The sequence below is a fragment of the Pseudorasbora parva genome, chromosome 11 (genome assembly GCF_024679245.1).
Source record: "Pseudorasbora parva isolate DD20220531a chromosome 11, ASM2467924v1, whole genome shotgun sequence".
Taxonomy (NCBI): Eukaryota; Metazoa; Chordata; class Actinopteri; order Cypriniformes; family Gobionidae; genus Pseudorasbora; species Pseudorasbora parva.
Window position 1 is genome coordinate 47653066 of NC_090182.1, and position 18329 is coordinate 47671394.

Genomic DNA, 18329 nt, shown 5'->3' on the forward strand with positions numbered 1-18329 from the left:
GCAGCTGTGATTATCTGTTAATTATTTATTAAAAGTAAAATAGTTTGTGTGATTGATCTCAGCATGAGTCTGTGTGTGCTTCAGGGTTTAGTGATTGAGAAGGTCGGTCGGCGGCCGCTGTTGATCTTTGGGTTTTCAGCGATGGCCGTTTTCTTCAGTCTGCTCACGGTCTTCCTGCATTTTCAGGTAAATAACAATCAGATTACACACTAAACACGATCAGGCATAACATTATGACCTAATATTGTGTTGGTCCCTCTTTTGCTGTCCCGTCTCTGATGGACTCCTCTAGACCCCTGAAGGTGTGCTGTGGCATCTGGCACCAAGATATTAGCAGCACATCCTTTAAGTCCTGTAAGTTTTGAGGCAGAGCCTCCATAGACTTGTTTGTTCAGCTCATCCCACAGATGCTCGATTGGATGGAGATTTTGGAGGCCGAGTCGACGCCTCAAACTGGTTGTTGTGCTCCTCAAACCATTCCTGAAGCATTTGTGATGTAACGAGATGTAGAAGAACACGTGATTCCTCAGACCAGGCCACCTTCTTCCATTGCTCGGTGGTCCAGTTCTGATGCTCACGTGCAACTGTTGGTGCTGTCGGCGGGGTTAGGGGTCAGAGGTCACCCTGACTGGTCCATACGCCTCAAACTGAGCTGCTCTGTGTATTCTGACAGCTTTCTATCAGAACCAGCATTAACTTCTGGAGCAGTTTGAGCTCCAGTAGCTCGTCTGTTTGATCGGACCCCACGGGCCAGCCTTCGCTCCCCACGGTCATCAATGAGCCTTGGCCGCCCATGACCCTGTGGCCGGTTCTCCACTGGTCCTTCCTTGGAGCACTTTTGATAGATACTGACCACTGCAGACCGGGAACAGCCCACAAGAGCTGCAGTTTTGGAGATGCTCTGACCCAGTCGTCTAGCCGTCACAATCTGGCCAAACTCGCTCAAATCCTTACGCTTGCCCATTTCTCCTGCTTCACACACATCAACTCTGAGGACGAAATTTTCACTTGCTGCCTAATATATCACACCCACTAAAAGTTTGTTCTTCAAAACACGTTGTCCACGATGAGTAAAATAATACTATCCTGAAGTACAGTATATCCCCATTGATATTTAAAAACATTAGCACAGGGTGACATGAAATTGACTTCCTGTCCCACAGGAATGCAGATTTATTTACAGCCAACTTAGATCATTTTTACCAGGGGTAATAATAGTTCTGACCACAGTGTGTGTGTGTGTGTGTGTGTGTGTGTGTGTGTGTGTGTGTGTGTGTGTGTGTGTGTGTGTGTGTGTGTGTGTGTGTGTGTGTGTGTGTGTGTGTGTGTGTGTGTGTGTGTGTGTGTGTGTGTGTGTGTGTGTGTGTGTGTGTGTGTGTGTGTGTGTGTGTGTGTGTGTGTGTGTGTGTGTGTAGGAAAGGTTCTCATGGATGCCGTATCTCAGCTTCACCTCCATTCTGCTTCTGATCGCTTCCTTCTGCTCCGGTCCAGGTACAGACTTGTGTGTGTGTGTGTGTGTGTGTGTTCTGTATAGTTTTCATTAATATGGTGATGATGGTGCAGAGGTCAAAGGTCACAGCCCTGTCTCGCTGCAGTTTTGGACACATCATAAGAATATAAAGCGTATGTTCTGAGTAAGATGTGTGTCGTACGTCCGCCGACCTTCAGCAGTGTGTGCTGTCGCTGAATCTCTGATAGACTTTAATATACGGTAGGAAATGAAGTGAAGAGTCACATGAATATAAAATGGGAAACTGTGCCTGTTTCCAGCTGAAGGTTTGCATCTCATTTGCATAACTGTCTCCTGACCGGGCAGCAGGAATGAATATTCATGTCAGACAACCACACACACACACACACACACACACACACACACACACACACACACACACACACACACACACACTGCCCCTAAACCCACCCATCACAGGAAACATTCTGCATTTTTCCTTTCTCATAAAAACTCCTCCTGTGTGATTTATAAGCCTTTTGTAAAGTGGGGCCATGGGTAATGTCCTCATATTTCACCCTCTCCTGTAATACCTGTGTTAGGGGTTACAGTTTTGACCCATAGACCAGATATGCGAAATGAAGACCAGGAGTCAGGATGTTCAATCATCAGAGAGAATTTTACTGAAGAATAGTTTGCAGTTTCATCAGTAGAGTCAGCTTCAGAGTCTCTCAGGGCGGTGTCAGGCCAGACTCTACTCTACACAAAATTACCACACCAGTTATACCAATTTCAAGGGCATGATTTACATCATTACAAACACGTGGAATATTACTGATTGGCATAAAGTCTAAACAATGTGTCACACGAGAATAGATAGGAGATGTTGTTGTTGTTAATCAGGATGTATACATCAGACAATCCCAAGATTGGGGTAGTGTTGACTTCAGGGGAGTCCTAGAAAGACGCCAAGAGGTCTAGGGTGTGAGAAAAGCGGTCCAATCCATTCCATAGACCTGCACAGAACATGTAACACACACACACACAAGACTCTAGGGCACATCTCTCCTCCAAGGTTAGCGCAGCAGTGAGCTTATCAACAGAACAAGATATCAACACCACATGACAAACACATCTCCAGAAAGAAAAGTATGACTAATGTCATCTACCTCATTCTATAAAGAAATATAAAGACAAAAATGTACTTCTATCAATGGGAAAAATCACACTATATAAATGGGAAGAAATCACAATTGGGAGACTCAAATCCTCCCACCCCTGGGGTTACTAGCAACAGGCAGGTTTCACCTCTTGGAAGTTCTAACTTTCTCTCCAAGGCTCTGTTGGTCAGGACCCAGAGATAGAGGTCAGGCTATCTATGTCAGGGCACATAGATAGGGGTCAGACTGTCTTTGTCAGACCGTCTCTGGAAAGCAAATTAGACACCATACAGCAGACATAGAGTCAAAATCATATTAAATAATAGTTAAATGTATTAATGATCACATAAAATTGATTGTCAAACTAATTCATTATTTTGAAAGAATAATAACTGATTATTTAATTCATGAGGTTATTAAAAATCATTCAAAAGGATAAGATGCATATGATGAAGAGGCATATGATGAAGAGGCAAGGGTGTCGGCCCACTCCCCCCTTCACCTGTGCCATACCCATGGCATTATACACATTTGTGTCCTGATATGTCACCAGTGTTGGGAGTAACGCATTACAAAAGTAATACATTACAGTAACTTATTACTTTTTGCTGTAACGCAGTAGTGTAAGGCATTACTAATCAATTTTCAGTAATATTTTACTCGGTACATTTCCAGTAACGCGTGCGTTACCACCCCCCCACCCCCCAAAAAAAGAAAGAAAGAAAGAAATACAATAAAACGAAAAAGGAAAAGGAAAAAAGGCGTGATACATTAACGCATGAAAAATGCAAGTTATTACCTGTTCGTGGTCATTCAATAGCCGCGTGTGGTGTCCAGGTTAGTAATTAAATACTAAATGACAGCTTCTGATATATTTTAGTATAGCGATTTACTTCATTTTCCTTCAATTCAATACTTCAATTCATCTCCCTCTTGCTGGTGTGACATAGTCCAATGAAGGCGTACGTGTTTATTGCGGATTTTACAGAAGTGCCGCAGGCATGATCTCAGTCTCTGTGCTCGCGCTGGCCAGTGGAAAAGTGGCTAAAGAAGGTTTAAAGGCTCTGTCGTTTCAAAGAATAGCACAACGGCGAGCGCGTCGAAGAACGGACGAGAGACGAGGCGCGCGCTGCAGAGACAAACTATAGGCCTAATGCCTTTAAACAACACGGTGAAGATGACAGAATAAGACTACTGCACACCGTGACACCGTCGTTTAGATTTTTTATAATAATACAGTAATTTAGTTCAGTTAGAGAACATGCCGTTCAAATAAAAACGGACGCATGAACCGAAAATGTGATCTTGAGCTGACAGATGATCGCGGAAGATTTGGTTTAAAAGTAAAATGTAAAAGCGCCTATTAAAGGGGGTTTGTCATTGTGTTTTGTATTTCATTAAGAATAATAGGCTAATTTTGAACCGAAACTAAAAATCTGCTTGGCCGCACACAGAGCGCGCATTTACTAACGAGCTGTCATTCACGGTGTGCGCGCACTGGCGCGTTTTCAGTTCATATGGAAGCTTAACTTTTATAGGAATTCATTGAAAGCACTCGCTTTGCCTCCGCTCCCGTTATTAATGACCAAGCGGCACTGCGCATGTTCCTTTCGGTGAATAGTGATTTAAAAGCCCAGATACCGGTGATGTCATCACACTTTGATTAACCGGTGGTAAATTGTCCCCACCGTCTCATCCCTACTGTACATTCGCGAGATGGATGCGTATTGCTTAGTTGATCAGAGATGAGGACAAGAACGTAGGCTAGTCAAATGCAAATGCAGTCAAATACAACCTTTTTCTAAAACCGAAATAACTAGGCTATCTCGCAACTATGTCGCAACAATAAGAAAATAACAAATGTGCATATTGTCATAACTTAGGAGTTTACACAGTTCTGTTGTGTCTATGAACAGAAGCTATTCCCGATATTGCCAGATAATCACTTTATCTCTAAAATAATACTTATAACAGATTTGGATCGTCATGATTTCTTGCATTGTCTTGAGCATTCACTTTTTTGCCAATTCTCTACTGTTAGCCTGGATAGCCCATGTCATTATTCTTCATCATATCGCCTTCTACTGGATGTAAAATGCTCTCTGTATCTTAGAATGTTGAGAGCTACTTCTGTAGTTATTTTGCTGAAAGTAACTCAAAAGTAATACAGGAGTAATGTAACGCATTACAATTCTGAGACAGTAATATTGTAGTGTAATGAATTACTTTTAAATAGCAGTAGTAAGTAATCTATAATATATTACAGTTTGGAAGTAACTTGCACAACACTGTATGTCACACACACACACACCTCTGAGAGAGAGAGAATAATGAGGGACATATGGAGGACCAGGAGTTATTAGTTTAATAATTCAGACATAACAATGGAAATAAATAAATCACTTTTTAATAGGTAAATTTAAAACGGTTTGTGATTCCAGTTTAAAATGCTGTTAAATAACAATAAAAGAATAAGTGATATTGTAAACATTTATATTTTTAGGTGCACATTTTAAATTGGACCATCTGCCCATGTTCTGTTCAGTGATTCTGCATTAACAGCGAGAACGTGATTTATTCCCCTTCACATTTTTGAAGTATTAAATCCATTCCTTCATTTTCTTCTGAAGTGTCAGACGCCATCCTGACGTCTGTGAGTCTCACTGTGTGATTCTGGGATTGATCCGTCCCTGAGGACTGACGTCTGTGAGTCTCACTGTGGGATTCTGGGATTGATCCGTCCCTGAGGACTGACGTCTTTAAGTCTCACTGTGGGATTCTGGGATTGATCCATCCCTGAGGACTGACGTCTGTGAGTCTCACTGTGGGATTCTGAGACTGATCCGTCCCTGAGGACTGACGTCTGTGAGTCTCACTGAGGGATTCTGGGATTGATCCGTCCCTGAGGACTGACGTCTGTGAGTCTCACTGTGGGATTCTGGGACTGATCCGTCCCTGAGGACTGACGTCTGTGAGTCTCACTGAGGGATTCTGGGATTGATCCGTCCCTGAGGACTGACATCTGTGAGTCTCACTGTGGGATTCTGGGATTGATCCGTCCCTGAGGACTGACGTCTTTAAGTCTCACTGTGGGATTCTGGGATTGATCCGTCCCTGAGGACTGACGTCTGTGAGTCTCACTGTGGGATTCTGGGACTGATCCGTCCCTGAGGACTGACGTCTGTGAGTCTCACTGAGGGATTCTGGGATTGATCCGTCCCTGAGGACTGACGTCTGTGAGTCTCACTGTGGGATTCTGGGACTGATCCGTCCCTGAGGACTGACGTCTGTGAGTCTCACTGAGGGATTCTGGGATTGATCCGTCCCTGAGGACTGACATCTGTGAGTCTCACTGTGGGATTCTGGGATTGATCCGTCCCTGAGGACTGACATCTGTGAGTCTCACTGTGGGATTCTGGGATTGATCCGTCCCTGAGGACTGACGTCTGTGAGTCTCACTGTGGGATTCTGGGATTGATCCATCCCTGAGGACTGACGTCTGTGAGTCTCACTGTGGGATTCTGGGATTGATCCGTCCCTGAGGACTGGCGTCTGTGAGTCTCACTGTGGGATTCTGGGATTGATCCGTCCCTGAGGACTGACGTCTGTGAGTCTCACTGTGGGATTCTGGGATTGATCCGTCCCTGAGGACTGACGTCTTTAAGTCTCACTGTGGGATTCTGGGATTGATCCGTCCCTGAGGACTGACGTCTGTGAGTCTCACTGTGGGATTCTGGGATTGATCCGTCCCTGAGGACTGACGTCTTTAAGTCTCACTGTGGGATTCTGGGATTGATCCGTCCCTGAGGACTGACGTCTGTGAGTCTCACTGTGGGATTCTGGGATTGATCCGTCCCTGAGGACTGACGTCTGTGAGTCTCACTGTGGGATTCTGGGATTGATCCGTCCCTGAGGACTGGCGTCTGTGAGTCTCACTGAGGGATTCTGGGATTGATCCGTCCCTGAGAACTGACGTCTGTGAGTCTCACTGTGGGATTCTGGGATTGATCCGTACCTGAGGACTGACGTCTGTGAGTCTCACTGTGGGATTCTGGGATTGATCCGTCCCTGAGGACTGACGTCTTTAAGTCTCACTGTGGGATTCTGGGATTGATCCGTCCCTGAGGACTGACGTCTGTGAGTCTCACTGAGGGATTCTGGGATTGATCCGTCCCTGAGGACTGACGTCTGTGAGTCTCACTGTGGGATTCTGGGATTGATCCGTCCCTGAGGACTGACGTCTGTGAGTCTCACTGTGGGATTCTGGGATTGATCCCGTCCCTGAGGACTGACGTCTGTGAGTCTCACTGTGGGATTCTGGGATTGATCCGTCCCTGAGGACTGGCGTCTGTGAGTCTCACGGTGGGATTCTGGGATTGATCCGTCCCTGAGGACTGACGTCTGTGAGTCTCACTGTGGGATTCTGGGATTGATCCGTCCCTGAGGACTGACGTCTGTGAGTCTCACTGTGGGATTCTGGGATTGATCCGTCCCTGAGGACTGGCGTCTGTGAGTCTCACTGTGGGATTCTGGGATTGATCCGTCCCTGAGGACTGACGTCTGTGAATCTCACTGTGGGATTCTGGGATTGATCCGTCCCTGAGGACTGACGTCTGTGAGTCTCACTGTGGGATTCTGGGATTGATCCGTCCCTGAGGACTGACGTCTGTGAGTCTCACTGTGGGATTCTGGGATTGATCCGTCCCTGAGGACTGACGTCTGTGAGTCTCACTGAGGGATTCTGGGATTGATCCGTCCCTGAGGACTGACGTCTGTGAGTCTCACTGTGGGATTCTGGGATTGATCCGTCCCTGAGGACTGACGTCTGTGAGTCTCACTGTGGGATTCTGGGATTGATCCCATCCCTGAGGACTGACGTCTGTGAGTCTCACTGTGGAATTCTGGGATTGATCCGTCCCTGAGGACTGACGTCTGTGAGTCTCACTGTGGGATTCTGGGATTGATCCGTCCCTGAGGACTGACGTCTGTGAGTCTCACTGTGGGATTCTGGGATTGATCCGTCCCTGAGGACTGGCGTCTGTGAGTCTCACTGTGGGATTCTGGGATTGATCCGTCCCTGAGGACTGACGTCTGTGAGTCTCACTGTGGGATTCTGGGATTGATCCGTCCCTGAGGACTGACGTCTGTGAGTCTCACTGTGGGATTCTGGGATTGATCCGTCCCTGAGGACTGACGTCTGTGAGTCTCACTGTGGGATTGATCCGTCCCTGAGGACTGACGTCTGTGAGTCTCACTGTGGGATTCTGGGATTGATCCGTCCCTGAGGACTGATGTCTGTGAGTCTCACTGTGGAATTCTGGGATTGATCCGTTTGAGGACTGACGTCTGTGAGTCTCACTGTGGGATTCTGGGATTGATCCGTCCCTGAGGACTGACGTCTGTGAGTCTCACTGTGGGATTCTGGGATTGATCCCGTCCCTGAAGGACTGACGTCTGTGAGTCTCACTGAGGGATTCTGGGATTGATCCGTCCCTGAGGACTGACGTCTGTGAGTCTCACTGTGGGATTCTGGGATTGATCCCGTCCCTGAGGACTGACGTCTGTGAGTCTCACTGTGGGATTCTGGGATTGATCCGTCCCTGAGGACTGACGTCTGTGAGTCTCACTGTGTGATTCTGGGATTGATCCGTCCCTGAGGACTGACGTCTTTAAGTCTCACTGTGGGATTCTGGGATTGATCCGTCCCTGAGGACTGACGTCTGTGAGTCTCACTGTGGGATTCTGGGATTGATCCGTTTGAGGACTGACGTCTGTAAGTCTTACTGTGGGATTCTGGGATTGATCCGTCCCTGAGGACTGACATCTGTGAGTCTCACTGTGGGATTCTGGGATTGATCCGTCCCTGAGGACTGACGTCTGTGAGTCTCACTGTGGGATTCTGGGATTGATCCGTCCCTGAGGACTGATGTCTGTGAGTCTCACTGTGGAATTCTGGGATTGATCCGTTTGAGGACTGACGTCTGTGAGTCTCACTGTGGGATTCTGGGATTGATCCGTCCCTGAGGACTGACGTCTGTGAGTCTCACTGTGGGATTCTGGGATTGATCCGTCCCTGAGGACTGACGTCTGTGAGTCTCACTGTGGGATTCTGGGATTGATTCGTCCCTGAGGACTGACGTCTGTGAGTCTCACTGTGGGATTCTGGGATTGATCCGTCCCTGAGGACTGACGTCTGTGAGTCTCACTGTGGGATTCTGGGATTGATCCGTCCCCGAGGACCGAAGGCTTTTGAGTCTCACTGTGGGATTCTGGGATTGATCCGTCCCTGAGGACTGACGTCTGTGAGTCTCACTGTGGGATTCTGGGATTGATCCGTCCCTGAGGACTGACGTCTGTGAGTCTCACTGTGGGATTCCGGGATTGATCCCGTCCCTGAGGACTGACGTCTGTGAGTCTCACTGTGGGATTCTGGGATTGATCCCATCCCTGAGGACTGACGTCTGTGAGTCTCACTCTGGGATTCTGGGATTGATCCGTCCCTGAGGACTGACATCTGTGAGTCTCACTCTGGGATTCTGGGATTGATCCGTCCCTGAGGACTGGCGTCTGTGAGTCTCACTGTGGGATTTTGGGATTGATCCGTCCCTGAGGACTGACATCTGTGAGTCTCACTGTGGGATTCTGGGATTGATCCGTCCCTGAGGACTGACGTCTGTGAGTCTCACTGTGGGATTTTGGGATTGATCCGTCCCTGAGGACTGACGTCTGTGAGTCTCACTGTGGGATTCTGGGATTGATCCGTCCCTGAGGACTGACGTCTGTGAGTCTCACTGTGGGATTCTGGGATTGATCCCATCCCTGAGGACTGACGTCTGTGAGTCTCACTCTGGGATTCTGGGATTGATCCGTCCCTGAGGACTGACATCTGTGAGTCTCACTCTGGGATTCTGGGATTGATCCGTCCCTGAGGACTGGCGTCTTTGAGTCTCACTGTGGGATTTTGGGATTGATCCGTCCCTGAGGACTGACGTCTGTGAGTCTCACTGTGGGATTCTGGGATTGATCCGTCCCTGAGGACTGACGTCTGTGAGTCTCACTGTGGGATTTTGGGATTGATCCGTCCCTGAGGACTGACGTCTGTGAGTCTCACTGTGGGATTCTGGGATTGATCCGTCCCTGAGGACTGACGTCTGTGAGTCTCACTGTGGGATTCTGGAATTGATCCGTCCCTGAGGACTGACGTCTGTGAGTCTCACTGTGGGATTCTGGGATTGATCCGTCCCTGAGGACTGACGTCTGTGAGTCTCACTGTGGGATTCTGGGATTGATCCGTCCCTGAGGACTGGTGTCCCCACAATACCTGATAACTCCAGCCAGTGGTCCGCACAATGTAAATGGATTTATAATCATACGAAATGATGTTTTTTTGAAAATGCAGAATGTTTCCTGTGATGGGTAGGTTTAGGGGCTGTGTGTGTGTGTGTGTGTGTGTGTGTGTGTGTGTGTGATTGTGTGTGTGTGTGTGTGTGAGAGAGAGAGAGAGACTGTGTGTGTGTAGGTGTGTGTGAGAGAGAGAGAGAGAGAGAGAGAGAGAGAGAGAGAGAGAGAGAGAGAGAGAGAGAGAGAGAGTGTGTTTAGGTGTGTGTGCGCAGATGGCCATGGTAGTCTGTGTTATTAAGGGACTGATCCAGATGTGCTGGAACTGAAATGTTTTCTTCTGTCCAAAAAACATTAAAGCAAATGTTTAAAAATAGATGTGCCGCTCAATCCGTGTCAAATCCTCAGGACACGAGCGGTGAGGACACAGACAGAGAGAGAGAGAGAGAGAGAGAGGGAGAGGGAGAGACAGAGAGAGAGAGAGAAAGACAGAGACAGAGAGAGAGACAGAGAGAGAGAGAGAGAGAGAGAGAGAGAGAGAGAGAGAGTCTCTCGTTCCTCCATTACACTGATTCAGTGTGTGGGTGTTTTAGAGGGAAAGCAGCGGATCCTGCTATGTTCCTCAAATATTCATTCATTCGTTCATTCATTCATTCATTCATTAATTCATTAATTAATTAAATCATTCATTCATTCATTCATTCATTCCCAGCTAACAAAACTATGCTGTAGTAAATATCTTCAGTACTGTGCTCTTCTAGACTGGGTACATGACCCGTACATTCATTTATCCTGCTTCTGTTACACTTGTGGGAACCAATCACAGACAGGCTTATCCACCGAGCGCGCTATTGGCGGTTAGGGATCGGTGATATGGCCTAAAATCCATATTGCGATATACATTGCAGCTTCTTGCGATAACGGAATATATTGCGTATTATAAATTATAATAGAACTATTTCAGAACAGGTTACATAGACCCTAAGGAAAGCCAAACTGCTAAATGTATTTTTTAAACATTTTTTTTAGAAATGAATGTTTTATGTAGTTTTGAGAACATTTATGTGCAAAACTGTAATTATACAATATAATGTTGCAGATAAATACAATAAAGGTACACTAGCTGCAGACTTAAAGAAAAAGCTCAAACGGATAGTTCTCCCTGAAGGGTAAATGAAGTGTTTACTCATCCTGCTGATGTAACGCCCCTGTGTCCTTCTGTCTTTTTCAGACCTCAAAAGCAGAACTTAAAAATAGGTTAAAAAACATCCTGCACATGCTTAGCGGCCAGGCTAAGACTTTACGGAAAAGGATACAAAAGAATCACGGAATGATACAGTGAGATGCGCGCCATATATGGGCAGTGTTCAGGAGGCATACTATAAGGTTCTGCAGGAAAGAAACTGTATTATTCAGTCACACACTGAGTCATTTTTCTCATTGATCGCGTTCAGAGTCATTTGAACTATGCCCGTTGATCACACCTCTTGTGCTCTGATTTGTTGAAGGTGTGTGTGTGTGTGTGTGTGTGTCAGGTGGTGTCCAGTTCATGTTGATAGGTGAGGTGTGTGTGTGTGTGTGTGTGTGTGTGTGTGTGTGTGTGTGTGTGTGTGTGTGTGTGTGTGTGTGTGTGTGTGTGTGTGAGGTGGTGTCTCGCTCATGTTGTTGTGTGTGTGTGTGTGTGTGTGTGTGTCAGGTGGTGTCCTGCTCATGTTGGTGTGTGTGTGTGTGTGTGTGTGTGTGTGTGTGTGTGTGTGTGTGTGTGTGTCAGGTGGTGTCCCGCTCATGTTGGTGTGTGTGTGTGTGTGTGTGTGTGTGTGTGTGTGTGTGTGTGTTTGTCAGGTGGCGTCCCATTCGTGTTGACGGGTGAGCTGTTTGAGCAGTCGTATCGTCCGCCGGCGTTCATGATCGCAGGAACCGTCAACTGGCTCTCAAACTTCGCTGTGGGACTCCTGTTCCCCTTTATACAGGTGAGAACTACAAACAACATAAATACTGTTAAAAACTACAAACATGGCAGATGTGTGCGACACTGCGACTGAGGGTTAAGTAGAGCCCTTTAGATAAAGGCTTTGAGTGATTAATACTCGGTCTCTAACCTATTGAAGAGATGCATATGTGATGTGTTCAGATTGTCAGTGAAGCAATAACTGTTGTTAGTCAGCACTTTCATCTTGTTTTTCAGTATAAAGATGTGTGTGTGTGTGTGTGTGTGTGTGTGTGTGTGTGTGTGTGTGTGTGTGTGTGTGTGTGTGTGTGTGTGTGTGTGTGTGTGTGTGTGTGTGTGTGTGTAGGCGGCGCTGCAGACCTTTGCCTTCCTGCTGTTCGTGGTGGTTTGTGCCGCCGGTGCTGTTTATCTGCTCGTCGTTCTGCCCGAGACCAAAAACAAGACCTTTGTGGAGATCAGCCAAAGTTTCTCAAAGATCAACGGAGTCTCGGATCAGAGTCACGAGCAGGAGATGGAGGACGTGCTGGATGCCAATGGACTCAAGGCTGGAGGAGACGTGGAGAGGGAGAGCAGCTTCTGAAACACACACACACACGTTTGTTTTTGTGACATATGGGGACATTCCATAGGCGTAATGGTTTTTATACTGTACAAACCGTATTTTCTATTCCCATACACTGCCCCTAAACCTACCCATCACACACACACACAAACACACAGCCCCTAAACCTACCCCTCACACACACACACACACACAGCCCCATAACCTACCCATCAAAGGAAACATTCTGCATTTTTACTTTCTAAAAAAAACTCATCCTGTATCAATCAATCAACTTTATTTATATTGCGCTTTTACAATGATGATTGTTTCAAAGCAGCTTCACAGTGTTAAACAGGACAATGTTGTAACAGAATTTGATTTGGCTAGTTTATAGAATTAAATATGACCTAATTAATAAATTTAATTTGTATATTTAGTTGAATAACTTGGATCATAATGTTAGTGTCCCCAACTGAGCAAGCCAAGCCAAAGGCGACCAAAGGAACCGAAACTCCATCAGGGCATGATGGAGAAAAATAAACCTTAGAGAAACCAGACTCAGTTCTCCTCTATTAACACACAGTGGAGGATTATTATTCTGGACACCTTACAGCTCAGAAATCATATTATATAGAAATATTCAAAATTTTGGGTATCACGCAAGAGACGGGTTAATTTAGGATGGCGCGCCGATTACATAAGAATATGAATATTTGAAAGATCGGAGTTATTTCTCCGGAGTGTGTGTGTGTGTGTGTGTGTGTGTGTGTGTGTGTGTGTGTGTGTGTGTGTGTGTGTGTGTGTGTGTGTGTGAGACAGCTAGCAGACGGTTGGTTTAGCCAGTTTGTCTTCCTGACCTGGGCCCCAGTGAATCACGGTTTAGCTCTAAGACTATGTGCCAAATTACTAGAGAGTAGAGCAGCACCAGCCCAGGAGGGATGAATGCCGTCTATCTTCAACAGGTCAGGTCTGCCCCAAAAATTATTCCAGTTGTCTATGAACCCTATGTTATTTTGCAGACACCACTTAGACAACCAGCCATTGAGTGATGATAATCTGCTAACTACTTCATCACTCCTTTTAGCAGGGAGGGGACCAGAGCAAAATACGATCTTTGACATCGTACTTGCGAGTTTACACACCTCTTTAATGTTAATTTTGGTAATCTCCGACTGGCGAAGTCGAACATCATTAGTGCCGACGTTAATAATAATCTTAGAGAATTTACGATTAGCTTTAGCCAGCACTTTTATTTGTGCTTTGATGTCAGGCGCTCTGGCTCCCGGTAAACATGTGACTATGGTGGCTGGTGTCTCTATTTTCACGTTCCGTGTAATGGAATCGCCAATAACTAGGGCACTTTCAACAGGATCCTCAGTGGGTGCGTCACTGAGTGGGGAAAACCTGTTTGATGTTCTAATCGGAATGGAAGAGTGGTTTTTTGATCCGCGACTATGCTAGTCACTAAGCTAGTCGCATCCAAAGCAGTATCTAAAGCTGTTACATTCTCACTACTCTCACATAAAGCTTGGATGCGTGTCTCTAAATCTGAAATCTTCTCCGTCAGCCTGATTAATTCCTTACATTTATTACATGTGAAGCCCTGTTCGCCAACGGAGATTGATATGCTAAACATGTAGCATGCAGTGCAAGTGATAATGACAGGAGAAGAAGACATGGCTTACCGTATTTGTTGATGAACCCAAAACTTACCACAGTTGTTTAATGGAGTCTTTTTAATAATCCAACTCACCACAGTTGTCTAATGATCTCAGAAAACAGGAGACCCGGATGCCGGGATGGAAAGCTACCAGGCTAGCGAAAAGCTAAAGCGTGGCAGTGATTTAGATTAAAAGCTATTGATGTCAAATTTAACTTGATAGGCTATATTAAACACTATAAGGTGATGAGTAAGTTATATTTAGCAGTGTAGATAACAGAGAAAATATATCAAATAGAGATTCAAATGCAGCTATACAGAGCTACAAACACTGAGACAATCGAGCAATCGAATTTATGTATGATCCATAAGCCTTTTGAAAAGTGGGGACATGGGTAATGTCCTCATATTTCACCCTCTCCTGTAATACCTGTGTCATACCCATGGCATTATACACATTTGTGTCCTCATATGTCACAAAAACATGCCCACACACACACACACACACACACACAAGGAGACGTGGAGAGGGATTCTTCTGAAACTCCGCCAATGCTTCCAGAAGTGATGTTCTGCTCGCTTCTATGACTGAAGAACGTGTCTGTGTGTGTGTGTGTGTGTGTGTGCGCGCGCATGAGCGTGTGTGTGTGTGTGTCAGATGAGTCTGTGTCATGTTCCTGTAGGACAATAAACCCCACAGATGTGAAGATCAACCTGAAACACAGACCATGATAACATAGGCCAGCCTTTGCTCCCCATGGTCATCAATGAGCCTTGGCCGCCCATGACCCTGTGGCTGGTTCTCCACTGGTCCTTCCTTGGAGCACTTTTAATAGATACTGACCACTGCAGACCGGGAACAGCCCACAAGAGCTGCAGTTTTAGAGATGCTCTGACCCAGTCGTCTAGCCGTCACAATCTGGCCAAACTCGCTCAAATCCTTATGCTTGCCCATTTCTCCTGCTTCTTCTTAAGGCTTCAACATACTCCGCAAGAACAGAGACAAGAGTTCTTGCTCCCTAGGCTGCGAGAACAAAATGACGTCATGTTGTTCTCAGCCCTGGTTTGGGAGTTCTTGCAGCTTGTTCTCGACACGTCGCCTGAGCAGAACTTTTTTCTTGCGGGTGTCCGAGAACTATTGTGTAATTGGTCATATATTTAAAGTGGGCGTGGTTAATGCGGAGAAACGCAGATGATTGGCACCTGCTTTTCTCGTGAAGTATGGGATGTACTGCCAGAACGAACTTTGTTCTTGTTCTTGCCACCTCGAGAAAACGAACTAATTTCTTTGCTCTTGCAGAGAATGTTCCAAGCTTAAGACATCAACTTTGAGGATAAAATGTTCACTTGCTGCCTAATATATCCCACCCACTAACAGGAGCCGTGATGAAGAGATCATCAGTGTTATTCACCTCACCGGCAGAGGTGGGTAGTAACGAATTACATTTACTTGAGTACATTTTTTGGGTAACTTGTACTTTTAGAGTATATTTAAAAATGGGTACTCTTACTCAAGTACATTTCTTGTGAAAAAACTGTACTTTTACTTCGTTACATTTGGTGGCGTTCCTTTGCTATCGTCAAATGATAATACATCTTTTTTTTAATTATATATATTTTTTTAAATAAGTAAATATGACTTGTTCGCTAGTCTCGCGAAACGTTGGAGAGGCTGCTTCACGAGAGGTGGATGCATACTCGCTTAACGTGCGTTTAGTCGGAAGATTAATCAGAGGAGTGTGTGTGTGTGTGTGTGTGTGTGTGTGTGTGTGTGTGTGTGTGTGTGTGTGTGTGTGTGTGTGTGTGCGTGTGAGCTACGGGAGGCAGATCACTCGTGGGCCATGGCCTCAAGTTCAGTCTATGTTTTCACTCCATGATGTAAAAAATAATAGTTTCATAATGCGATGCTGTGTGCACCAAAACAAGCCTCAGCGTAGAGAATTCCAGCTCCAACCTGAAAAAACATGTCGTGGTAAGTGTCACAATGATGCCTTTATTTGAACACTATTAATGGTAATTTGCTAACTATGGCTCTTCCCCTTATTGTAATGCTATTTCACACACTGTCCGAGTGTTTTCCTCATGCGCGCTCTTGATGACAAACCGTTTGATCCTCCAAACAGCACACGTTCACATCTGCACATTTACATATCTCGTTTTTTCCCACAAACCGAAACTAATTGAATAGCCTAATGTGACGTCTTCTATTTATACACAAATCCGGACAGACACCTGAAGTGTAGAAAATACACAAATAAAAACAGGATTGTATTTTATTCCTATTCCTAAAGAATGCATATAGTTATAAAAATATAAGAACAAAGTATGTTTTAAAAAGAGATCTGGTTAACCCAGCACACCATTCATTTACACGGTTTACCCATTAAACACACACACGCGCACTTGGAGGTGTGTGAAAGCTCTCCAAACAGTCTGAAAATCAGGGTTTTTGCTTCTTATCAATCAGACCGAAAGTAACTAAGTACTTGAGTAGTTTTTTTCAGTGAATACTTTCCTACTCTTACTCAAGTAACTGTTATGATTGTTACTTTAGTGCTGACTTTGGCCACTCTACCCACCTCTGTTCATATGGTCATAATGTTATGCCTGATCGGTGTATGTCTCCATCAAGTTGACTTGACTTAAAACAAGAACAGATATCTGTCAGTGGAGAAAAATAAACAGTTTTTTCTCTGCTTTGTTATTTTTTCAATCCCAAAAGTGCTACATTTACCGGCGTTTTACTGTAAAATGATATTAAGATTATATTATAAAGCTAGCTCTATTTGCTGTTTGTTTTTCTGTGTATATAGTGCAGGAACTCACTGTTTTAGTGCAGCATTTTATTCCCAGTGGCACTACACACACACACACACAAACACACACACACACAAACACACGGGCAGAGAGGATTCTGGGAGATCTGTGTGAAGAGAATCTCACCTGACGTCCTGTGAGACTGAAGCATATCCAGGCCGTGTGTGTGTGTGTGTGTGTGTGTAGCTCCCAGTGGCCACAGCTCAGATAATGATGTTCAGCAGAGTCCATCACAGACACACCAGCCGCTAAAAAGAGACGCCGACTGACCTTCTGAGAAATGCTTCAATATTAAATAAATTAATAAGTTCATGCTTAATTCAAAGGGAAAACAAGATCATTATTCTGAGCCCATTAGCTAACATTTGTTCCTGTTTTCAGTTTATTGACTGACAGATATATATATATTTCTTCCTTTAAGCATAATGTTTTCCAAAAAAATGTAATTCTGCTTCTCCAGTAAATGTTTTGGATTATGTGTCGATATTTGGAAAACCAGACACAACACTAACACTGAGTAGTGATCTTTTTTTCTGTGTAATTTAAATCATCCTCATATAAACACACACGCTCTCTCTCTCTCTTTCTCTCTCTCTCACACACACACTCTCTTTCTAACACACACACACACACACACTTTTTCTCACACATACACACACACTCTTTCTAACACACACACACACATACTCTCTCTCTCTCTCTCTCTCTCTCTCTCTCTCACACACACACACACACACAGACTGTATTGTTCCCGTGCAGTAATTGTGTTTGTAATGTGATTTTGTGCTGGTGTTCAGCTGGACTTCATGAGCGTGTCCTAATGTGTTCCTGATGGGTTCTGGTTCTGTGTCTGAATCTGGTTCGGGTTCTGGTTCTGAATCTGAATCTGGTTCTGAATCTGGTTCTGGTTCTGAATCTGGTTCTGGTTCTCTTTCACTAATGCAGAATCTCAGAGAAACAGAGCAAACCTTGAGCCCAGAATCTGCAGCTCGTCCACACGCTAATGGGACAAGGGTTGCTAAAGTTAATCGGATTTACTAATAAAATATTTAAAAATAAAATCATGATTCTGCCGTCCTTCTAAAATTATTTCCACCCTTTTGTAATCTGGCTCCAAATCTTCATGAACTGTCATCTTATCCTCGGCGAAACAGCGGATCACTCAGTAATATTCATCCATGGCGTGTAATGGCTTTTATCACCGTTTGGGTTTGTTGTTGTTTTCCAGAAAAAAAAACTATTAACGAAATCAAACAGTAGAGGCAGAGAAGTTTCGAACCAGTTGAGCACTAGTCACCATCATTTCAGTCACCTTAGTTAACATCCATAATACACTCGTGTGAGGTGTGTGTGTGCGCACATGTGTACCTGCGTGTGTGTGTGTGCGCGTGCGTGCAGAATGTTCCCTGTGA

General features: G+C 45.1%; 1 protein-coding gene across 2 annotated transcripts in view; it reads left to right on the forward strand.

The window, feature by feature from the left end:
* The window catches only part of slc2a9l2 (solute carrier family 2 member 9, like 2), a 71152-nt gene extending 58157 nt beyond the window's left edge, over window positions 1-12995 (forward strand). For both annotated transcript variants that reach the window (XM_067458155.1, XM_067458154.1), the window contains exons 10-13: window positions 85-186; window positions 1416-1491; window positions 11791-11918; window positions 12243-12995. In XM_067458155.1, the coding sequence (XP_067314256.1) occupies window positions 85-186; window positions 1416-1491; window positions 11791-11918; window positions 12243-12476 (540 nt within the window). In that variant the 3' untranslated portion in view covers window positions 12477-12995. The remainder of the gene's footprint in view (window positions 1-84; window positions 187-1415; window positions 1492-11790; window positions 11919-12242) is intronic.
* The last annotated feature ends 5334 nt before the right edge of the window (window positions 12996-18329 follow it).